Genomic DNA, 25,097 nt, shown 5'->3' on the forward strand with positions numbered 1-25,097 from the left:
ACAATCCTCTAGCCTGAGTCTGCACACATACTTCTGTTACCTTTTAGAAAGTGCTGGCAAGGTCTCCTTTTAAAATTCAAATTCAAATTTTCTTTGGCATCCTGACAAGAACAAAAAAAAAAACCTATGCTGCTGAAACACCACTGTCAGGGTTTTCCCGCAGACGTTTCTGAATACACGACATCCACTTCTGACACTGTGAAAAAGAAATAAAACTTTAGAGACCTTCAAGGGAAAAGGGCAGATCCACTACCCTGCCAAAACCATCAGTTACAGACATATCTTTAGTTTAATATCCCTTCAGGGGATGGACGCAGTAACATGAACATAATCGACACAGTAACCCTGGTATATATATTACTTCAAAGCTTGCAATGTTCACTTTTAATTGAGGTTGTCTCAAAGAAGTGTTGATTCAACAAACAGCAATTTTCGAGCTGTAGTTTGAAATATTGTAGATAAAAAAAAGTGTCTTCCTGTTATTTTGTATTCAGTTGCTTTCATCCATTTTTAGCTTCACTGTTGCGATGCAGGATGTGTGTGGGTTAAGATTTGTCACTGATAACAAGATGATGTAGTAATATAGATAGGTATAGTAATTTAGAGATAAGAGAACTAGATGGTACTAGCTGGTTAATGCCTGCATGGTTGCCAGCATTTCAGTTGCAGTTATGATGAAATATGAGGCCTGGTTCACCACTGAACCGTAGCATATGCACATATATGAACACACACAGGGCTGAAAGCTACAGTCGCTGCGTCAGCACTGTGTTACATGAGATTATATCGGGACTGCATGTGTTTGAATGTTAAGGCATCCTCGTTCTATAGTAGATGCTATGCAGAGGGAAATGTCAACATGTAGGCAATACATTTGGACAGACATACACGTACAGTAGAGATAACCCTGTGTGTGCGTTAAAGAGACAGAGCTATATATCGTGTAAATGTTCTCGATGTGGTCAGATTCAAGGTGAAATTGATATTAGACACACATGCAGCCAAACTATCATTCGTAAGCAATAATTAGGGATGTTATTTGGTGCCCCGTTAGGAGCATTTACGCCGTTAAAGTTGTTGAAGTTGTTTTGATAGTCTGGGTCGTTGAATTTCACTCGCTGGATCTCAGCCAGTCGTGCTTCTCCGTCTGTCGTACGACTGATAAGGCTGCTGACAGTCACCTTATTGCACTGATATTAACAAGTCAGAGCTTCTAGTCTCTTTCAGTTTTTTAAGTTCAGAAAGGTGAACGAGGAGAATGTTAAATGTCTTTATTGTCATTAAAAGTATCCACAATATTCACAGTAACTAGGTCTCATGTCAACATTAACATCCTGAATTTAGAGCTGCTGTTAAACTTCATTTTAAAGTCTGTGTAAACATGTAATTAACTCTCCGTCTCTCTCTCTCTCTCTCTCTCTCCCTCTTGAACAGGACTTGGAGTTCCATGGCGTGATGCGGTTTTACTTCCAGGACCGGGTTGCCGGTAACTTTGCCACCAAGTGCATCAGAGTGTCCAGCACAGCGACAACGCAGGACGTCATCGAGACGTTAGCTGAGAAGTTCAGGCCAGACATGAGGATGCTCTCCTCGCCAAAATACTCCTTGTACGAGGTTCATGTCAGTGGCGGTAAGTTCTATAGACGGCAGAGATGAGGAGAGTGACAGCGGCAGACTAAAACAGTTAATCTGACAACTACTTGAAAGAAGCGTCACTTAGAATTAAGTGATGCTTGTCAGGATTTGAGTGTTTTCTTTTAAATATCGTAATAGTTTTGCATAGTTGGCTCTCAGATGAACTGGTGTTTCTGTGTGTGTTAGAAGAGCGCCAGCTGGACCTGGACGAGAAGCCTCTTGTTGTTCAGCTGAACTGGAACAAAGACGACAGAGAAGGACGCTTTGTCCTGAAGAACGAGAACGACATCCTTCCCAAGGTCAGCTGCTCTGTCTGAGCTGACCTGCTTGACTTTTATCAGTTTACCAGTGACTTGACTAATCCATCCACTCGTTCATGACATGTGAAATGAAAAATAATCTACCTAAAGCACCCACAGCGACCGGCTAAATATCTGGATCCATGTTGTTGTTGTTGTTTGGAGATATATTTGTCTTTATGCCTCTGGATATCTGGACAAACAATCAATCAGGGAGAAATCCAATTTAGAAGAGACAGACCAATATGTCTGCCCACATCGATTCAATAGTCCAGAATCCCAATAAATGTCCAATAAAACATGTTAATGCTTAATGTAAAGGTTGTGGTTTTGCCCCGGCCCAAGCTGCTTTTATACGATACATATTACAACTCTGTCAAAAAGGATTCTGGGAAATGTAGGAAATCACTGAATGAAGTAGAATCAATAAAGCAGATTGAATGTTAAATTGCAGGACTTCACACTGATCTGTGACAGTATAAGATGATAAAGGGAGATTTTTCTTTGATCATCATCTTCTCACTTAGTTATTTATTTATTCATTTAATCACTCAGAAATTAGTACGTCATTACAAACTGTAGCAAGCATCTCCTTGTAGTCTCTTGAAGCGCCTGATTCGGTCTTGTCTTTCTCTCAAAGAAGAGTCAGAGTAACGGTCCAGAGAAGGAGAAGGATGGCGTGATTCAGAACTTCAAGAGGACGTTGTCCAAGAAGGAGAAGAAGAAGGAAAAAAAGAGGGAGAAGGAGTTTTCCCGGATCTCTGATGGAGACGAGCAGATGCCTAGTCGAGAGGACGGGTAACACACACACACACACTCACAGTCATCCATCTTACTGTTCTGTCTTTTCATCCTCCCAGTCCTCGGAGGGATCCTGATTTTTCTTTTTTATGCCAAGAAAAGCACGGGAGACTCCAGAGGAGGAAAGGATTGTGATTCAAACTTTGACCTTTCTGTTCCTCCATCTGTCTTCTTTTCCCACTAATTCTATCTTCTCACTTGTCATTTGTTTCTCTCATTTTGTGCTTCAGGGAAAACAGTCGTCTGGCAGCAGAGGTTTATAAAGACATGCCGGAGACCAGCTTCACTAGGACAATCTCCAACCCAGAGGTGGTGATGAAGAGAAGACGCCAGCAGAAACTGGAGAAACGCATGCAGGAGTTCATGAGCAGTGACGGGAGGCCCGACTCAGGTACTTCAACTGTGACTGTTTAACACTTGAGATAACATGCAGAGGTGTCAGCCACTGTTTTCTTTACACTTCAATACAGGAATCCTTGTTTACATGTGCAGTGAAACTCCCAACTTGTGCTTTGATCATCCTTGAGAGGCTTCACAAAAGGAAAATACAATTAACATTTTACATTTTGCGTAACATGATTGATATGATGTGAGATATGTGTGTACAAACCATGTCAAGGTCCTCACTGTAAGCCTGTGAGATACGTTATAAAAGCATTGAGGCATAGATGCAGGTAAAAGTGTGAAGAAACTGATAAAGCATTGAAAGTTCCCCAAAGCTTAATGGGATCCTTTGGTCAAAGATGTTATCAAAAGACTAATTATGTCTTAAAAAAAGATTGTTGAGCCTGGTTTGGGGGACAAACATCTCAGCAACACTCCACCAATCAGACCTTTTAAAGTAGAATGGTTAGACAGAATGAACTGCAGAGTTAAAGACGCATGACGGGCTGCCTGGAGGTCTCTAAAGAACACTTAAATTACTGTAAAGGTACTTTCAGACAGCAAGCGGTTGCAGCTAAAGTAGAACATCGATGTCGGTGGGCGGCAGACGAAGAAGTACCAAACTTTTAACTCTTGGCGAAGCACTGCATCAGGTAAAGATGGATAGCACTCATCACCTGGCTACTACCATCCCTTCAGCAGGCCTGGGCGGTATCAAGATATTACCGTATACCAGGGTATTTAGAAATCCAGAAGATTCAACGCCGTCAAAAATACAGACGCTCCTCTTTCTATTAAACTGATATGGAGATGCCTTATTGAGGTGATGTATTGTAGTGCACAGCGATCGCCAGCAGAGGTCAGCCTCTACTGGTGGAACAGACAGCTGAGCTGAGAAAGATGGCGACTACGAGTGGTGAGCAAACAGGACTAGTAGAAAAGAGAAATACCTCTGATTCTCTGTGTTGGAAGTATTTTGGGTTTAGTGCCGATGATAAAGGTGAGTCAGCCGACTCGGATGAAGCCGTGTGCACTATTCCCCACAAGAAAGTTGTGGCTAAAGCCGCCGTCCGAACATCATCTCCGTTCAGCCCACTGCATATTGGACACACAGCATTGTAGGCTAGACATAGTCATACATGCTACAGTGACTTCTATCACCAGAATTATACCATTATTATACCGTTATATACCTTATACCCTGGTGAAATGTCAGGTACTGGCTAAGCCTACCCTAGAGTGGAGGATGGTTATATCATCCTATGGGGATACTTCACAGCAGCAGGAGCTTCAACACTGACCAAGAATCAGGGAATAATAAACGGAGCCAAATATAACAACCTGCTCCCAGAGTGAATGCGATGTTATGTAAAGATTCACCTTTTAAGCAAGACAAACTCAAATCGCAGAGACTGTGCTACTGAATGTCCTTGAGTTGACTTAAGGTAAACCTGGTGTGAACCTCAGGAAAAAGACTGCGGAGTCATCTGAACATCACAGTTCACTGCTGCTCTTCATCCAGTGTAACAGAGCTTGAAGGATCCAAATCCAGGTGTGCACAGCTGGTAGATGTATTTTGCAGCTGCAGTGCTTGTACAACGTACTGAATAAAGGGTCAGAATACATCCAGAAATCAGATATCACATCTTTTATTTTTAGTAAATCTGCAAAATGTAACGTGCACAAACGTTACATCACTGATGATTCTACATCATGTTTACTGGTCCACAGAAGGCCGTATGTTGTGGGAACGTCTCACGCTGACATGTTTACACACACAAACAGACATTTTTGTGAATGAATGAACCAAACACACTGACTAATTCGGTGTGTGACTCAGCATTACCTAATCACGCTGCCAGACAGGCAGATGGACCAGTGAACAGACTCTAAAAACAGCTTCAACCACTGTCCACATGCGATAGACACACACACACACACACACACACTCAGTGGGACAGGATGGCTTGCGGTTAGATAATTGACACTCTCCCAGTGGAAAGTCATGTTTTTAAAAAAGCTCATTTTATGTAATGCTTCTGTTTGCTTAGCTGAAGACTCCCTTGTGGGATTTACTAAGGTGATCATTTGTCGTTGACACATCACGGTTCCTCCGCACGAACGTCTGGTACATAATATACATTTGATGATTATTATTTCACATTTACATTTTGTTTTTGTCTTTTTTCCTCTGGGCTCTTCTCACTAGTTTGAAATGGGTGGAACTTAGTTTGAAAAAAAGGTGATGTCACAGATTTCTGTGCACCAATCAGGATTAAGCAGCATTTGAATCACAATGTGATAACAGTTGTTTGGCCACCATTAATCAAATCTGATGAAACCACACTCACACATAATACCTTCTTTTTTAAATGTTGATAGTTCCTTATTTGGTCATGAATATTTGTAGTTACAGAGAAACTCTCTCTCACTACTCTTGAAGTATAAACAGTTGGGGTGGAAAAAGCTGAATCATCTGAATATTTGGGGCAAACGGTACATTTTAAGATACTGAATATCTGCACAAAAATACTAAGTTGTGTTTGTACAATTAATGATCTAGTCTGTCACTTTCTAGCAGGATGTAATGAGATGTAATGATTGTGTGTGTGTGTTGTTCTGTCCTGCAGGAGGCACTTTGCGGATATACGCCGACAGTCTGAAGCCCAACATCCCCTATAAGACCATCCTGCTCTCCACGAGAGACACGGCTGATTTTGCGGTGGTGGAGGCGTTGGAGAAGTACGGGCTGGAGAAGGAGAACCCCAGAGAGTACTGCATCGCCCGGGTAACAACACCTTCCTTTTTACTACGACCCCTTTAACCGTCTTTGAAGGCCTTCGTCCTACATTTAAACACTATAAACACACCCCTGTCCTCCCTCTTACCCCGGCGTGTGCGCTGCGTCGTTAACTTGCTCAGCTTTCGTTGATTTGGTCATTTTCCTTGATTTCTGTGCTTCTGCTGTGGTTAATTAGGCTACGTAGTTAAATGGTTTCTTTATTTGTCTGTTTTAATTGTGTTTATTGTTGATATACGACCAGGAGTCTGCACAGGGTGTTTTATTTTGAAAATTGACCGGATGCTCAATGCTGTTTCTGTGTCTGACTTCCTGCCCAGCTCGATCTGCTCTGTGCTGCTTGACGCGGCCTCCGTAAAAAAAATAGACGAAGCGCCTATCTTTAGCGCAGCGCAGCGGAGTGGAGAGCCGCTTCTGGGACGCTTCTGAAACGCGGTGCACACATGCCCGGTGGAATTTAGGGGTTATTCCGCTACATGACCACATGCACCAAAACCACTGAATATGGTGTGTTGTCACTAAAAAAAAAAAAAGTTTGCTCAGGCTTGTTCACTGCCTCCCAGTCCACCAATAAACGGTTGTGGCAGTTTAGTTTGGTTGACTAGAGTTAAATGAGTTTAGTGTAACTTGGATTTTACTTATTGTTTAGAGGAACTTGCAGGTTTTGTCTTCTCCTTTTATGACTTGCAAGTCCCTCCAGCTGGTCTGGATACCGTTTAACATATTTAAAGTCACAGAGAGTATGCTGCTGTTTGACCACAGCACCTTATTTGTCATAATTTGATATATTTGATATTCACCAGATATAGATAAAATAGATCTTTGACGTTACTACCAGCTGTTGCCCATTTCTCCACTGAACACAACCCTCTTGTCATCTTCCTATCTCATCAATAAACACGTATCATCCTTTTGAGAGGTCGTGGAGAGGACACCCAAGGTCACAGTGACATACACACATGCATAGAAACACACACACACACACACACACACACACACACTTCACCAGACTGGCAGATTGAAACAGAATGCTACTTGGCACAAAAACCTTTGGGAGGAATGCAATTCAATTGCTTTCAGACTGAGTGCTACAGCAGCAGCAGCAGATTCTGTGTGTGTGTGTGTGTGTGTGTGTGTGTGTGTGTGTGTGTGTGTGTGTGTGTGTGTGTGTGTGTGTGTGTGTGTGTGTGTGTGTGTGTGTGTGTGTGTGTGTGTGTGTGTGTGTGCGCGTGTGTGTTTGCGTGCATGCATGAGGCTGCGATGGTGAACTTGGCTGCCCTCTTCACAGCCTCTCCCATATCTATCCTCTCACATGGACTCTGGCTATGACCAATCATACGAAATACCTGCCGCTCCCACAGCCAAAACAGTGGACGACCCTCCAGAGGCCGAGCACACACACACACACACACACACACACACACACACACACACACACACACACACACACACACACACACACACACACACACACACACACAGAGTTGATAGTCAGTTGCAATTTGCTGATGAGACTAAAGCACAGGGAAAGTCCATTAGGTTAGTGAGCATGAGAGGTAGGCGGTCGTATAGTAGCTAGTAGCATGTCAGCCAGCGTGTTTATGTTCGGGGGGGGGGGGGGGGGGGGGGGGGGGGGGATGTTAACTGAGATAGGATTGAACAGGATGAAGAGATGTAGGGCAGCCGTATAATATAAATGAATTTCTGTAGAAATACAACAAGACTGCAATATTTATGAAGCCAGAGAACATCACAATATCATTATGAAAAGTAAACGTCTGGGAGAACGGCTCTGTTCTTTGTTCTCTAAAGTGGTTCACATATATAATGACATCTGGAAGAAAACTACTCTGAATGTTCTGCATCAAAGGAGTCCTGCCGTCTAATGTGGCTGAGTATGATTACTCACCTTATTTGTAGGAAATAAAGACATATAAACACTGACGTAAATAATAACTATAGCTGTTAAATAAATGTGGAGTAAAAAGTACAATATTTGTAATAATAATGTAGCGGAAGTATTAAAAGACCAGTGTGCAGGATGTAGTGGCATCTAGTGGTGAAGTTGCAGGTTGCAACCAACTAAATATCCTCCCCTTCGTAGCGTGTAGAAGAAGCTACGGTGGCTGTGAAGGTCCTCTCTAGAGCCGGTGTCTGGTTTGTCCATTCTGGGCTACTGTAGAAACATGGCGGGCTCTGTGGAAGAGGACCCGCCCCCTCTGTGGATATAAAGGGCTCATTCTAAGCTAACGAAAACACAACAATTCTTATTTTCAGGTGATTATACACTGATAAAAACATAATTATGAATACCATATTCCATTCTGCTAATAGATCCCACTAAATCCTACAGACTGGTCCTTTAAGTAGCACAAAACAGAAATATTTAAGTACAAATACATCAGAATTATAGTTAATTGAAGCTCTTAAGTAAATGTTCCTAATCACAAAACCTTAATCATTTACTGGCCTGCAAATGTTCCAAAGCATTTTAGGTGTTTTAAAGATTTATTTAAACAAGTATCTTATTAAAATCACTGTTATATATCGAGGAGCATCTGTGACAGAAACAGAAATCAAATCATGTGTGTGCACCTTTTTTTTTATTTATTTGACTGTTAATGACATGAACAGTAGGACATTCTTTAAGAAGGGAAACCACGGTCTGGTCAGTGGTGGACGTCGTCGCTGTGTTGAGTTGCTTTAACTGGCCTGCTTCGTCGTCTGTCTTGTTTCCTGTGCAGCAAGATGACAAGTCGGGCAAAGAGGTGATCCTGGACGACGCCGAGTGTCCACTGCAGATCTTCAGAGACTGGCCTGCTGACAGAGGTAACACACACACACGCACACACACACACACACACACACAGTTACTCATCCCTTACAGTATATTCACTCTCCATCCCTGGTGTCTGCCGCCCCCTGCTGCTGCCTTACAGTCATTACAGTTTTGATAGCAGAACTTCTCTCCTGTCTTGTTCATTTAGTGGCATTACACAGTGATATAAAAATGATATTATATTGTGTGTAGGAGCGTTAGTGTTCCAGCTGAAGAAGAGACCTCCTGACTACCAGGGGAGGAAGGGAAGGAAAGTGGATGACAAGAGCCTGCGAAAGGACGGCAGCACCAGCTCCCTGCCGCCCGAGAAACTGCCTTATCTGGTGGAGCTGAGCCCAGGTAGGACCGCAACACACACACACACACACACACACACACACACACACACACACACACACACACAGCACCATAAGGTCAGCAGTAGCACTAGTATCCATCAGTGGTACCTGTATCAGTATTAGTGGCTGATGAACACTAGTGTTAATGACATGCAGGCACCACCGGGTGGCAGTGTTGCTGCAGTAGATAACATGTAAGGTTAACTAAAGGTGAGGCTGCCAAGGTGAGTGAATCACATGAGGCCGTGTTATGGATTCCAGCTGTGCAGGATTTCCTCAGTGTATAAAAGCCAGACTAAGATGAACATGCCAGAATATTCTCTATAATTTGTGTGTTTTTGCCTTCTTATTTATCTTTTTTTCCTGGATAGATTTGGTCATGTTCAGTTTCTGTTCAAGGTCCTTTTTCAGAGGAAACATCCACCCTAAAACACTTTAAGATGTTAATGTCTTGTACCTTAAATTTCTAGGTTTATTTGAGGCTCATTTAATTAGCAGAGAATGTGTCAGGGATCTAAACATCAACAGTAAACATCGTGTAATTGTTGAAAGTCAAAGGTTCACTAACTGAAATAGAATTACAAAGTGCAGGTTGAGAGACTCGGATAACAACAAAAGGTAAGTCGCACTAATGTAAAAACTCCTGGAATGCTGTATAATATCCCAGTATGGAGACTGTGTTGTGACAGTAAAACACCTGAACGTCTAGGAGCGATTTAGAGGAACAAACATACCTTCTTGTCTTGCTAAATGTGACTTTATCCGGTCCTAACAGCTTGTTTCTGGCTACTGATCCCTCTCTCTCTCTCTCTTCAGCTCCCTCTTTGCCTGTCATCCCCGTCATGCTATTAACTTACCCAAAACACGTCTCAGCACCGCAGTGACTCACGCTGTGGTGCTGACATGGTATTGGGGGGGGTAACTGGGAGGTCTGGTCTGGTCTGGTCCAGGATTATACTAACACATCTACTTCATCCACTGTCAGGTTGACGGATCATTGTCTGTCTGTGGAAAACAGACAAGATGGGAAATTGATTCGGTGGCTTTCATAGATATCCGGGGTTCTGTGTGTGTGTGTGTTGATTGTTTTGTGTGTGGGTGTGGGTGTGGGTGTGTGTGTGTGTGTGGGTGTGTGTGTGTGTGTGTGTACTTTTATACTTGATGACTAATTTAGGTAAGAACTCAGTGAAGTAGATAATATTAGAGTGTTAATTATGAATTATTATCATGATTTGTTCACCCTCATTGACTCAAAAGTGTCTAATTTTATGTGACATCCAGGTACTAAGAGATGTCACATTAGCTCAATAAAACACTCTGAGATATTTGATTTGCAGCATTGTGCAAACGTTTTAGACACTTGTGAAAAAAATGCTGTAAAGTGAGGATGTTACACTCAAAAATAAAGCCATGAACAGTTTGTATTGATCAATTAACTTCATATAAAGCTCAGTAAACATCTGATGTGACCACACTTTGCCTTTAAAACAGCACCAATATCACCAACATACACACTACTTTATTTTTACCTGCAGTTTAATTAATACTGCACTAATTTATAACAGTGATTCAACTGTTGAACAGACTTTAATGGACGTCTGTCTGTTGCCATGGTGCGTTTCAGGTGTGAATTATTCCTTTAAAACTGAGGTTAGGATTAGGACTAACAGCCCTCAGAAATACTCTGTGTGTGTGTGTGTGTGTGTGTGTGTGTGTGTGTGTGTGTGTGTGTGTGTGTGTGTGTGTGTGTGCGCCTTCATGCAATTAATAGGTTAACAAGGTAATGCTGCATTTTTCCTCCTTGCTGCATTTTCACCCTCTGCTATGTGTCTGTTTTCCTTCCCACTTTCTTATGGCATGGTGTGTGTGTGTGCGTGCTTGTGTGTGTGTGTGTGTGTGTGTGTGTGTGTGTGCGTGCTTGTGTGTGTGTGTGTGGGGCCTTGTGCATGTGTTCTACTTCCTCCGTACCTGCCTGCCTGCCTGTCTGCCTAGGGCGAGGGAATCACTATGCCTACTACGCCTATCGGCATCATGAAGGTAAAAACCCACCACACCACCTCTGTGTTTGTTGCAATGGCTGATGGGATTGCTGGGGGGATTGCCCTCCGACCTGTCAGTCGGTCCCACAGTGATCAAACGCGTTCCCCTCCTGCTGAATATAGTAGACTTTGTTGTAGTTTTAGTCCTCTAGTAGGATTATATTTCAGTTATTGATGATCTTTAAAGTCATCAATAGAGCCCAGAGTTTCAGACACAGTTAATACAAAGTCAGTTCAGCGTCCTTGACTTTATATAACACTCACTGCAGCTTTTAACAATTTAGATTTAAGACTTCAAATCCTTGCTGGATTTGAAACCCAGTGCTGTCGGCTTAAATAAAAAATTTGAACGTTATATAAAAAAAAAAAACAGGCGCAGTTTCAGAATAAACACCTGCAATCAGGCCTCAAAGACATCCAGAGGAAACATTTTTTAACTTCATATGGATTTTTAGTGCCAGATATAATAAAATGTTTCAGTTCATCAGCCAGTTGATGAAAGTTTATATAATTTTAGTTCTAAATGTTCCAACTACAGTACTGGTAAGTAGCAGCAGTAAAGACATAAAAGCTGGTATTTTTCAGATTGCAAATGCAGCACATGTGTGAACATTTAGGACCGAACACTAGTTAAACTGTAAAGTACATTTATAAACACTGGGGTTGCAGGATGTGATGAGAGAACTCACAAATCACATAATGCTTAAATTAACACTTTGGTGATATCCTGAAGTCTAGCGTGGAGCCTTTTTTATTCTTCAGAGTGTTTTTTTTGGTATAAATGATCTCATAACATAACTGAAGTTGGCTGTTTATTCTAAAACCTCATTATATTCTTCTAAGAGGCCAAGCTGTCCTCGTAAGGCCCGTTATTAGCTTTCTGTTGATTTCAGTAATATTTTTAGAAATGGTCTGAGGTTTTTCTGATACCCATTCATTTTCCCTCCCCCTCCCCCCCCCCCAGATTATTTTCCCCCAGAGAAGCCAACGTTTCCCCCCTTTTCTCCCCCAGAGAACTAATGTGCCGCTTTGCTTTTTTTTACTAAACTCCTGTTTACTAATAATCAATACAGTCCCTCCAACCACCCACATTTTCTCGCCACATTAACAGCACACATCCCCCCCCAGTATGCAACAGTTGGTATCGACTGTCTCCTGTTGAAATGATGGACGGGTTTCTATGCTGTCAGCTGTGTGGGAGAGTCAGTGAGAGTGTTTAGAGGGTTGAAACTTCTTGTTTTGAATCTAAATTTACTGTGAGTGCAGCCCTGCCCTGTGCTAAATGTGTGTGTGTGTGTGTCTAGATGGGTCTGACTCACGGGACAAACCAAAGCTGTACCGGCTTCAGCACAGCATCACCGAGGTCGGCTCGGACTGCACAGAGGACGGAGCCATCCAGGTAACTAACGAGGAGCTCTTCGGCCTGATGCAGCTTTATAAACGTGTGTATCACTTCTGCGTTACTGATCTGTACCTGCTGCTGTTGTGGTTCGTCTCCAGCTGCTGGGTCCCGGTATTCTTCCTCACCATTGCAACCTCATGCACAGCGAAGGCATGGTCACCGTGACTCCGCACGGCCCCGACGCCGACACCTTCGTTGACGGGCAGCGCGTCACCGAGACGACGGTGCTGCGTTCGGGTTCCACCCTCCAGTTCGGCTCCACGCACGTCTTCAAGTTTGTGGATCCCATGTTCGACCAGGGAGGGAAGAGAGAACCGGCGGCCATGATGAGGAGCCGACACAAGTCCGGGTGAGTCGCTGAAGCCTCTGTCTTCATTCTTTATTCTTTATTTGGCTTCTCATACTTTTCTTCTTGCTTGTTTTCAGGAAAAAAAAAAAAAACAAGAACAGGGTGTTACTGTAGATGAAGGGAGGAGAGGATGAGGTTTGGCAGGCAGAGCAAGAGATGAAGGGAAGGGGAAAAAGGGGGAGGAGGGAAGTCTGGGGTTGGACGGTTTGTAGAGAATGAGGAAATGAGAGGAGAGTACGAGCGGAGGTCTAGGGTTATGGCAGGCAGGCCGCCCTCTAATCTGATCAACATGGTCTGGGGTGTGGCCTCCTGCTCGCTGTCATTTCACACACACTGAACGGGAGAAAGAGACAGAGCCAGATAAGAGGAGAGGGACACTGTGTGAGCAGGATAAGGATGAGTGGAGGACAAGAAAAAAAGGAGGTTTTGAATTTGAATTGAATGGCCCTGGATGACTAACACCGCGAGACAGAGAGAGAGAGAGAGAGAGAGAGAGAGGTGTGTAAGTAACCGACACCATAGTTCACTGCTGTGTGTTTCTGCATGAAGTAGTTCTTTCAAGTGATTGAAGAGTGTGGCTGGTTCCTCTTTTGTAGCCTGTCTTGTAAACTTTTTAAGTAGTTTTAGAGGACTTTACTATATTAAAATTACAGCAACAAACAAAAGATAGTTAAAGCTTTACAAGCATTGCAGCATTCTAGCAACTAAAAAAACTTCATATTCAAGTATTTGGAAGACAGAATCAGCTACAAACTGTGAAATTACTTGTATTTTATCTATGGCAGTAGCTTAGTTGATGTTAATCCAGCTGCAGCATTAATGTTCTGGTTGTTAATGTGTTTAGGGGCTAGTTTTCAAGCCTTGAAGTTGGACAGTCATTCTAACTGTTAGATGTGGTTTGTGTAACGGGGGCTCTCAGATCATGTTCCTCAGAGGGTTTTGAGAGACTTTGGTGCAGGTTTGCATTTCAACTAAAGACCCCATCAGGTGATTTTAATTTGCACCTTCAACCAGAGAAGAAGGAAGTGATTAGTAAGTGAAGTGAGACCTTCGGGCTCTTTGTCCTGAGAACTTTTTGACTTTTTATTTACATTTAATGGGAAAGATTATCACTAAGGATTTATATTCAGTGTATCAGCTCAGGTAGCTTTTTTAAATACATCAACTTTTTTTCTCTTTATCTATGACTATGATTAAAAAACAGAAATGAATGTGTTGCTGTTTTCATCAATTTGATCATCTGTTTGTTTGTTTTAATTTATTTATCGACCTTGTTTTCTGCGGGGGCAGAAAGCTTTAATCCAGAGTTAATACGACCGTCTGACTCTGTCCAGACTCTGGATTATACAACAGAGAGAGACGGATGAAATAAAAATCAGTGATGGAATAGACGGAGGTGTGTGGATGGTTTGTTCTGTGCAGAAAGCACCAGGTGTAACACTCAGTTTAAGTATTTATCTGCAACTTCTTTAAACAAATAAATGTCTTTTGCTGCTCTTTGTCTGACAGGCAGATCCACTTTTTTCCCCCAAAGCTATCTGAATTGTATAATTAAATGACAGTCATGCATGATTTGATTTGCCAATTTGTGTGCTGAGTGAATGGACAGATAAGGAGCCTGGTATTAAAAAAAACAACAACAGGCAAACAAAAAAGATGTTATCACTCACAGAAATAGTTCAGTTTTTTTGTTTTTTATATATTTCTGCATGTATTTTGGTATGTTGACAACTGGAAATGATCTCAGTTGAGCTCAATTACTTGATCTTTCTGCAGAGAAGCAAGATTTAATATCTTTCCTGCAAACATGCAAATTGACAAAATTGCTCAAATTGTATTTTAAAGTTGCAATAAACAACATTCAGCCCCACCAGATGTCAGCAAACTATTTGCTATGTAAAGACGTGATGGTTTAATGGCGTCCTGAGCAGAGAATGAAGTCACGCTCCTTCTCTGTGTGTGTGTGTGTCGGTGTTGTTATCTGAGCTTCTCTGTTTTTTGTTTTGTTTTCCAAAATGTCAGCTGCATCACACAAACTTTCTCATATTCCAGCTAAACAGTACAATAACATAAGTCTCTGGAAACATTTGAGAACAGAGTCTTGATCCATATTTGATTGGCTCTGCATAGTTTGACAGTTTGATCTGAGTTTTGTGAGCTGTTGGTTCAAGGACCGCTTTCTTTTTTTCTTTCCAACTTTATTGAGTAAACGATATGCACATTTGTTTTGGTCTGAGATGCTGGTGCTAGTGCGACATCTAGTGGGGCTGAATGTCATAGATTGCACCTTTTTAATTAGATAAGCCATCCGTGTTTCATGAGGTCAAATGGTATATTAGTAACTTCAAGATTCAAGATTTAGTTTATTGTCATTTCCTTGCGTATTTGCATTCACTAAAAACTGAAACGCTGTTCCTCGCAGCACACAGCAGTGCAACAACAACAGAAAGGATAAAGATATACTGTGTTATTGGGAAAAAAAAGATAAAAACATAAAAATCTCAATAGAAAACAGCTCTTGCATATCAATGAGTGATCAGCACTGATTCATTTTGCTGTCCAGAGAACATTACAGAACATTAGGCAACATGATTGTTGGAACTGCTGGTTTGTATGGGCTAACAGTTAGCCTAGCTTGCACTCCACCGCGCTCGTCCCGCTTCCACGTCCTGTCGCATCGCTTCCGATGTTTCCTCTCTGGCGCAGCTCCAGGCAAGGCGGTGATTTAGCAAAAGTCATTGTTACAAATGTCCAAAAGAAGCTGATGATCATAGACATATTTCCCCTGCACTCCACACGTAGACATAGACATTGACAAAGACACAGCATAGTCAGAACTAAGAGAGGCCGCCGCAAACGTCGTCGCGCCGCCATCACACCAGTTTATCATCTTCTTGTCTTCACAATAAGTCTTCTGTTAGCTTCCTCAGTTGGTTGGTAACAGTAGCAGGTAGCAGTTGACAGCTAGGTAGTTGTTTTGATTTAAAGAAGAAGATTATTTGAAGGTTATTTTGCAAAATGTCCCACTATTTAGGTCCAAGTTTGAGAAGTATTCAGGAGCTCATCTCTTTAATAGAACGTATGAGAGAACCTGCTTCTTGCTCCCATAAATATCCAGGAATTGATGAGTTTTTCTGACTCTCAGTTAAGTTAAAAAAAAAAAAAGAAAAGATGTCTGTAATGTCTGGCAAATTACCACCAGCTGTCATTTAGTGTAGCTCAGTGACACCTCATTCTGGATTACAAGCCTGAAGTCGTGGATGTGGAGCTCTGTGGTTTTCTGGGCTGCTTTCCAATGTTCTGCTCTACAAACCTACGAGGATACCTAGCGCAGCTGAGCCGGAGACACGTCATGATGTTTAGGCAGATTAGAGACACAGTTTGGCATGATAACAGATTTTTAACATCAGAGCTATCTGGCACCAGGTTTTGGCAGTTGAACTGATGATCTTGTAGCGTAGAGGAGAGCTCAAAACTTTAATCTCCCTCTCCTCTCAACTTAGTCGGCATCGTCAGCAGTATTTAGCGTTAGTTAGTGAGAGAAGAGCAAGAAGCAAAAACATACCACAAGTCTGGAAAGAAACTTTATCTGTATCAATGTGTATTTGGTTTCTTATCTTAGTTCCTCTTATCCGAGCCGTAAGAGCTTATTCAGACTGTTTTATGTTAAATGTTATGGACTCTTATGGATGTCCAGGTGGAAACGTTTTGCTTTGGTTTGACTTAGTTTGATAAAAATGCTAGATAATATAACTGATGAGTCACTTTTACCACTTTACTTACTTTTCACCTGAAGTTACAGCAGTTCCTGTAGTTGTCTGTGATGAGATTGAAGGTAATGACGCATAACACGAAAACAATTAACAAAGAAACAAACAAAAAAATCTAGATGTAATAGTATAAAGGTTAACACAGTACTTGCTGTGTCCTCTGAAAGTTATTTTGTTTTATTTGACTAACAAAAATCTTCTTGTGTGGCTCCAACATTGATCACATGACTGTTCGCTTCATGGGATCACATGAGTCATATATAACAGTCATATATGAGCTCTTAGGAAAGCTTTTTATCCCCCGTCCACCAGGGGTGTGCCCGAATACAAATACATTATTCGGCAAAGCACAAATAGTTGGGTTTTTTTTTTTTTTTTACGAATATTTGTTTCATACAAATAGCTCAGCAGTCAGCGCAGTCGTCTATGATCTGGGAGACTCCACTTCGAGACCCAGTTTGGGGACCTCCTTTGTAAGGTAGTTTATTCATAAACACTTATTGTAACACTTTAATTTTCTAAAATTAAAAGTGTAATAAAAGCAAAAACAGGATTTGTAAGCCTCTTTCCACTTTTATTCAAACACAAATACAAATAATTTTGCTGCCTCAACAAATACAGATACAAATACAAATACTGGACTCTCTGCACATCCCTACTGTCCACTACAACGTGAGAGCATTTTAGATAAAAATAGATTTTTTAGATTTTCAGTGGCTGAAAACATCTTGAGAGGTCGTAGTAGCTCTCTGTGTTTAAACTTGTCAACATGTAGTAGATGGAAATTGTTTAAAACTATCAAAAAAGTCAACTCTTAAATTGTTGTTTGAGATGGAAAATGTCTCTGCCTGTGTGAGCGTGGACATGCTGTTAATGGTCATTGAGTACATGACAAAGACCTCCCTGTCAGTAACACAGAGCACACATGCTTAATGTGTTTGTATCGGTGTTGTATTGTTTATTGGACAATGATGCCCTCCTGTCTGTATAGAGTGTGAAAAGCAGAGGCCTGTCTATTAACCTGACTGCTGTCACACTCAGTTACTGTCACTCAGATGCACACACACACACACACACACACACACAGTCTAGCGGCTTTGCTGTGTCTAGTGTGCAGTCAGGACTCCTGGCTTGGCTTCTCTATATCTAATTTGACTGTTATGTAAGTGTGTGTGCATATGTATAAAGCAAGCTATCAGTCTGCATGCGTTCATGAGTCATTCATTTATTGCGTCTCAGATCCAGCTCTTTCCTCTTCGACGACGACGAGCCCTGAGTTAGATAAATGAGTGTGTGTGCGTGTTTGTGTCTGTGTGTGTGTCTGGATTAAGTCTGAGCTGTTGTCGTTGTCGGTAATGAAAAGTCAACTGTGGAGAAAACAGTTCCTCGTCTTATAAACTGCCGCATGTCTGTTGTTTCTGCTGCAGCAGCGTACCTGAAACCACCTTCGATCTTCACGGAGACGTCCACAGTGGAGCTGCCCTGCCTACCAGCAAGGTAACCTACACACACACACACACACACCACTTGATAACTACCGTATAAGTAGGTGAGGAAATTATTTAATTGCTAGATGAAGGCAGTTACTTAAAGAAAGATTTACTTTTGTAAAACATCCAATATCCAAATAAAATTAACTGACAACTTCCCGCATGGTCCTATATGTGTTACCTCAAAAAACAGAAACATCAGACACAGTTGCAACTAACAATGATTCTCATTATTTAATAACTTTCTTGAGTAATTAGTCAATTGTTTTAATCTATAAAATGACAGAAATTGTGAAAAATACTCATCACAGTTTCCCAGAACCCACAGCGACGTTATCAGATTGCTTGTTTTTTGCAATCAAAACCCAAATAAGTTAAATTTACAATGATGTAAAACACATAAAAGCAGCAAAATATCGTACTTGTGAAGCTGGAACCAGACAACATATAGTATTTTTGCTTGAAATTAATTAAAAAATCCACCTCAGCTCCAGACATGTATACAGCACCAGTTAAACATTTGGACACACTTATATAAAACTAAACCTTTTGATGATTGTAAGATCACACACACACACACACACACACACACACACACACACACACACACACACACACACACACACACACACACACACACACACACAGAGTAATCATGCATTAGCAGCACTTCTATGTTTGTTTGCAGCACGCTACAAGCTATTTTATTGCTGCTGCTGCTGTAGATTTTATAGAACAAGTTCAGATATTTGATCTGTTAGACAACCGGAAAGCTGTAAAAAAAAAAAAAAAAAAAAGCAGCATCTGTTGGATGTTAGCTGCTTGTTAGTAGTTCTGAAAGCGAATCTCATGCAAGACATCGTGTTATTGCTCCCAAAACAGCCGCATGAGACCGACGCTTTGATCCGATTCAGCGCAGGAAAGATTTTACTTGTTGTTGATTTAGTGTTGGGTTGTGTAACAGTGGCAACTGAAGCCTCACTATACAGTATAATCTTCATCTACATGTCTGGATGTCGTTCTCAAACCGGGAGCATCGTCAGTAAATTCAGTTACAGTAAAAATTATTTAATATATTTGATTAGATTTTGTGGGAGCTGCTTGACGCTGTGTGTTCTGTGTGCAGAGCTCAGGAAAGCTGGAGATGGAGAGAGGAATGGTCAAACCCATGATCAGAGGAGAGCAGCAGGACAGCAGGTCAGTCACACTCTCATTACTCCTTCTCTTCTTCCTCCATCTTCATTCCCTCTTTCCTCCTCCTCTCCCTCTGCCTCGCCCTTCACCTCGTTCTCCTCTCAGTATTCGGTGTAATCTTCCCTTCTCACAAATGTTTTTGTTTGTCTTTCAGGTCTCAGGACATTTCAGCAGACAGGACAGAGTTGACTCTGCCGGCCAGCATCGAGTTCAGAGACAACTGTAAGTATTATTGTGTCTCGTTTTCTCCTCTCACTGTGTTTGTGAGCCAGTCGATAGCTGGAAACTATTGAACACTCCTTGTTGCCTTTATAATGCTTTAGACCAGAGTGGGAAGTGGGCTCCACATAGTTTCAGGGGGAGGCTAAATGTGTGTGATTTGGTTAAAGAGATAGTTCAGACATACAGTAGTTTTTTGGGGGAATTTTACTCTTTTTCCCACTTTCACAGAGTCAGAAACTAATAAATGCCTTCAGACAGACTGTTTTATATATTTGGTGTAGTCTGAAATGATGTCCAACAGCAATATCAGGCTATCTTGGCTCAATTGTTGAGTGTCTATGGGATCAAATAACATAATCCTGATCCCATAGGCATCCGGTAATTGAGCGAAACTAAGTAAGTAAATTAAGAAGGCGGTGAGGAGGGGAGAGGGTGTTTTTTTTTTTTTTTTTCCAAGCTTTGTCTGAGGGGAGGACCACAGTCTCAGCATGTGGAAACCTCTGCTGTAGACTGATGATTCTGCTGGCCTGTAGTCGTGGTTTGCAGTGAGTTACAGCTGCTAGATGATTGATTGATTATTCGTCTGACAGAATTATCAGCAATGATTGGTTGATGATTGGTTAATTGTTTCGAGTTTTTAACAGAAATGCAGAACATTTGCTGGTTTCAGTTTCTCAAATGTAAAGATTTGCTGCTTTCTTTGTTTTATATGATTGTTTACTGAATATCTTTTAGCGTCTGGCTGTTTGTCGGACAAAACAAGACATTTGAAGACGTCACTTTGGGATATGGGAAATTATAACTGACTTTTTTCACTCTTAACACCACAATTACCAACCATTTATCTGCCTTTACACTTAATTTGAAGTGAGCCAATTGATTATATTTGGCTGGAAATGTGTTGGGCAGCATAAAGGTTGTTTCCTATGATTATATTAACATGATAGTTAATTTCACTGTTTTATTTTGAGGTGAAAATATAATAAAAGGAGCTTCGCTTCTCCTTTTTTTGTGTGTGAAACATCATTTTTAGGGATGCAGGATGCGTTATTTAACAGTAGCTTGTTTACAAAAGAGCTTTTTAGTAGTTTTACTGCTAAAGGAGGATCTCAGTTTTCTCATTGTTGATTTGGCTCTGCAGTTCATTGACATGGTAACAGATTATAACTGCTCTCATTGACTCCTGTAACTTTGCCTGAAAGAGGATGAAGAAGGGAAGTAAAATATACTTCATCATTGTTTGGTAGAACAATACTGTGCCGGCTGTATTATATAAATATAGCAAAGTAAAGTGCACATTGTATCTAATCAATCTTAATATGTCAGCAGCTAAAAAGAGAAGAAACTAAGAGCAGTACACAGAAGGCTGTGTAGTCTCTGGATCTTCACTAAGTGGATTGATGTTGTCTCTTCACTTTACTATAAGTACCACATTACTGCATTATACTATAACACGTTCCTGATCCTTTTAGTCGCTGTGTTAGCTTTATTGCATTCAACACACATCAGTCCCTTTGTGTGTGTGCGCACATTCCTTTGTTAACAGTATAATGGCTCATGAACAGAAATAACATGTGGTCTCCTCCTTCTGTCTTACTGGGTGGAGGACGTTTTTTAGTTTTATTCTGAAGGTCCCAGTTCTGGTGACATGAATGTAATAGATTAAAACAAACATACTGAACATCTTAATCCGTAGCTTTAATTTGTCTGGTGTCTTTGAAGTCCGTCTTTTATTACATTAATTCAGTCAAAACCACAATTATTTTGTTTGTTGTCTTTAAAAAGTCATTTCCCACATTCTCCTTGTAGCTCTAAGCTCTTCTAGATGTTCTCTCTGTCTTCTAACACTTGTATTTATTGACTTTGTTCGTGCTCTGAGCCTCAGTGTGCACTAAGTATATATTTGGCATAGTGTGAGATCATCTGTTTTTCCAGCTAAAGGAGGTCAAAAAGAGGTTTTGATTGGTCATAGAGCGGTTGGAGAGTCCCATACCTACAATGCATTTGGAGAAACCATACGCTGTTTGGGATGATGACGCACACATCACTGAAAAGTCTGCTGTGCTCTCATCTCTCCAGGTCTTCATAGGGAGAGTTGTTGTTGCAGTGCTGCTATAAAGAGCAGCTGCAACCAGTTTGACATCAAATACTTCAACCAAACAAGCTGAACTGAAAGAGAGTGATACCGCAGTTTGCCTCATAGCGGTTTTATTGGTGTATCTCACCGCACACGAGCAGCCAAATCCTGCAACCGACCACAGTGACTTTTTAAAAAAAACTACTTGTTGCAGCTTAAAAAACGGGTTCTGTTTTCAGTAGGTTTCATCCACCTCTCGTATGACTGATGTACTGCAGTTTAATTGATTTATATTATGGATCAGATCAATGCTACACTGTTAGAAGACCTCACCAGATTCCATGAAACTATGCATGAGTGCTCGGTAGGTGAAACTGGCATTAATGATAGTAATAGATGTATATTAGTAACAACCTCATCAGGTGACCATGCATGTGAGCTGCTTTTGGTGTGGGTTAGTGTTTAAATACTGTCCAGGAAGAGCAACAGATCCATGATGCTATAACACTGCATAGTAACTATATGATGCACTTACATCAAGCCCATATATTTCACATCTCTTCTGCAGTTTAGGCAAATTCGTTGCTTTATTAAATCTCAGGAGTGCCTCCCAAATTCTTGTTAAAAATGCCTGTAAATACTTTTTTTCTCCACTCAGATGCAGCAGGATTTTAAACTGGATCGACTATTTTTTTTTTTTTTTTTAGCTGATTTTAAAGTTTTAATTGAGTCGACCGTCTGATTATTACCCTTATTGTTGCATCCAGATGTATTTACTGCTGGATTATTCCTGGTCTTATCCTTTATCACTGTATCTCTTTCTCTTATTTGCATTGTAAATTTAAATGGTTGTTTTTGTTTGTTGTTACTTGTTGTGACCTTTTTTTTTTTTAAATGTCAAATGCAAAAGATTTGCTGTCATTGGATCACCTTTTATAAATAAAGGAATGAATAATACAGTTAGACAAGATTTTACATCTCCTCCATCATGATATTTGACCTTTAGTTGACCAGTGAAACAGTAAAAATGATGCTGTTTATATTGCAAAGTGATCTGCTTGAACATATTTTGGCTTTTTTTCTGTGAAACTTTGCCAGATGACGCTGCATTTTGTTGTGGCAAAAGTTGTCAGATTGAACTGTTTTTGCTGGATGACAGTGTGCCGCAGCGCTCTGTGTGGTCCCTACTGCGCCAAAGCAACGACCTCATTGAAATGAATGAGGGGGGGTTTCCATACAGCGCTGTTATCTGTGTGAAACCAGCCTTAGCAATAGTCATTTGGTGAATTTAGAAACTAGATCATGATCTAAAGGATAGCCGTACATATAAAGGACGTTTGCTGTAGCTCTTCTTCCCTGGAGGTTGTTTTATTTGTTTGTTTGACACTATTTCAGACGAGGTGGCTGCCTCTGCTGTATAGCTTTAGTTTCCCATTATATTCTAAATATTTTCTCATAGTCTTTTCCATAAACCTGTTGAAGGAAACACTGATATCCTCTGAATTCATTGGTGTTATGAATTGAGGCCACAACAAAAAGGAAACACACCATATCAATGTTTAACAAAAGAAACTTTATTAACCAAATTAATCCAAATGAAGCTAAATTGAAAAGGTAACTAAGTATAATTAAAGCATGTGGGGTGTGGATATCAGTAGTGTATGAAAGTATAAAGTAAAATATAAGTAAGTAAGTAAAACTTTATTTATATAGCACCTTTTTTAACACAGGTTACAAAGTGCTTTACAGTGACACTGGGACACAAAGAAAATAGGACACAAAAACCATGAAAGACACATTCAAGAACACATACAGTCATCACCCAGAGCACACACTCGAATTTATCAAATGTTATGAGAAAGCCATTCTAAAAAAAGGAGGTTTATAGGTGTTTTGAACCAGTCAACAGATTCAGCTGATCTGATGGAAGTGAGGAGATTGTTCCAAAGTCTGGTTGCAACAAAAGCACAGTCGCCTTTGGTTTTTTAGTTTGGCACGTGGTACGGCCAACAGGTTTTGGTTGGAAGACCTAAGTGACCGCATGGTGGTATACGGGCTTAGTAGCTGGGATATATATGCAGGAGCTAAACCGTGTAAGGCCTTATAAGTGATTAAGAGAATCTTGAAATCAATCCTGAACTTCACTGGCAGCCGATGCAGTGAAGCTAAAACAGGAGTGATGTGGGATCTGCGGCCACCGGTCCTGGTTAATAACCTCGCCGCTGCATTTTGTACAAGCTAAAGACGTGACAGGTCAGCTCGGCTAAGGCAAGTGAAAAGGGAGTTACAGTAATGGAGACGGGAAAAAATGAAGGCATGAATGACATGCTCCAGTTCAGAGGCTGACAGTAATGCTCTGATTTTTGCAATGTTCCCAAGTTGAAAAAAGTATAACAAAGTGGGTCAACGTGAAACATATTTCATGTAAGCACAAAGCTTATCAGGAGCTTCAAAATCTCAATTTTGGGGTTAGTTTTAGATGATATAGGCATTGGAGGATTATTATTCCTTCATTAAGGACAGTTTACAGCTGTACAGCAAAGGTTGGTCTAAATATCTGATTCTGTGTTTCCATCCAGCTGAAGACACCTTCCTGTCGGCCATCATCAACTACACCAACAGCTCCACGGTTCACTTCAAACTCTCGCCCACGTACGTCCTGTACATGGCCTGCCGCTTCGTGCTGTCGCCGACTTACCGGCCCGACACGTCGGCGTCGGAGAGGACGCACAAGGTCATCGCCATCGTCAACAAGATGGTGAGCATGATGGAGGGAGTCATCCAGGTCAGTACCCAAACTTTTCCTCTTTTTTTTTTTTTTTTTTTTTTAATTGTGCTTTCGTATCTAATATAATGTCATGGATTAATTTGTACATCATCTCAGCCTCATAATGCTCATAATTCCCCTTTTTCTGCTTGTGTTGACATTATTGGAGTTATCTCATGTTTTACTTCCTCCCCAACCTACTACACTCATAGTGGTTGTAAGATGTGTTGTGTGTGTTGTTCGTCTCTTGCTACGGCAGTTTTTCTCTCCACAGTTTGTTGTCTTTGCTTTTGTCTGGTGTTCGTCTTCCTCTCAGTGTTTATATGCATGTGGTGTGAAGCCTGTTATGACACAGTATAGCGTATAAACTGCTAGCATGGAGCTGTTACTGATCATATTTTAAGATTTAAGATACTTTAAGTAACAATATTAAAATCATACTTTTAGATACCTTATTTTCTAAGTTAAACTATATAAACCTTTGTGATAAAATAAATGGTATGTACAGGGATTCGGTCTAGTTGCAGTATATATATAACAATTTTAATTTAAATCAGGAAATACCTCAAAGAATAAGAAACTAAGCATCTGTTGGACCTTTCAATACTTGATTGATTATGGTAGTCAATGCTCCTGACAAGACAATTGTGCAAGTCAGTCTGTGCAAAATGGTTTTAATAAAAATCTTGGT

At 40.9% G+C, this 25,097-nt stretch overlaps 1 protein-coding gene across 9 annotated transcripts in view; it reads left to right on the forward strand.

Annotated features, from left to right (window-relative positions):
• Positions 1-25,097, forward strand: part of afdna (afadin, adherens junction formation factor a) — a 118,269-nt gene that overhangs the window by 38,775 nt on the left and 54,397 nt on the right. For 4 of the 9 annotated variants that reach the window (XM_042389653.1, XM_042389658.1, XM_042389659.1 and 1 more), the window contains exons 2-15: positions 1,435-1,630; positions 1,822-1,934; positions 2,575-2,732; positions 2,966-3,126; positions 5,750-5,907; positions 8,664-8,748; positions 8,951-9,097; positions 11,089-11,133; positions 12,440-12,534; positions 12,636-12,886; positions 18,084-18,153; positions 19,273-19,343; positions 19,495-19,562; positions 24,219-24,424. In XM_042389653.1, coding sequence (XP_042245587.1) covers positions 1,435-1,630; positions 1,822-1,934; positions 2,575-2,732; positions 2,966-3,126; positions 5,750-5,907; positions 8,664-8,748; positions 8,951-9,097; positions 11,089-11,133; positions 12,440-12,534; positions 12,636-12,886; positions 18,084-18,153; positions 19,273-19,343; positions 19,495-19,562; positions 24,219-24,424 — 1,824 coding nt within the window. The remainder of the gene's footprint in view (positions 1-1,434; positions 1,631-1,821; positions 1,935-2,574; positions 2,733-2,965; positions 3,127-5,749; positions 5,908-8,663; positions 8,749-8,950; positions 9,098-11,088; positions 11,134-12,439; positions 12,535-12,635; positions 12,887-18,083; positions 18,154-19,272; positions 19,344-19,494; positions 19,563-24,218; positions 24,425-25,097) is intronic. The other 5 variants (XM_042389654.1, XM_042389661.1, XM_042389655.1 and 2 more) reach the window with 4 other exon arrangements.

This window comes from Thunnus maccoyii, chromosome 17, assembly GCF_910596095.1.
Source record: "Thunnus maccoyii chromosome 17, fThuMac1.1, whole genome shotgun sequence".
Classification (NCBI taxonomy): domain Eukaryota; kingdom Metazoa; phylum Chordata; class Actinopteri; order Scombriformes; family Scombridae; genus Thunnus; species Thunnus maccoyii.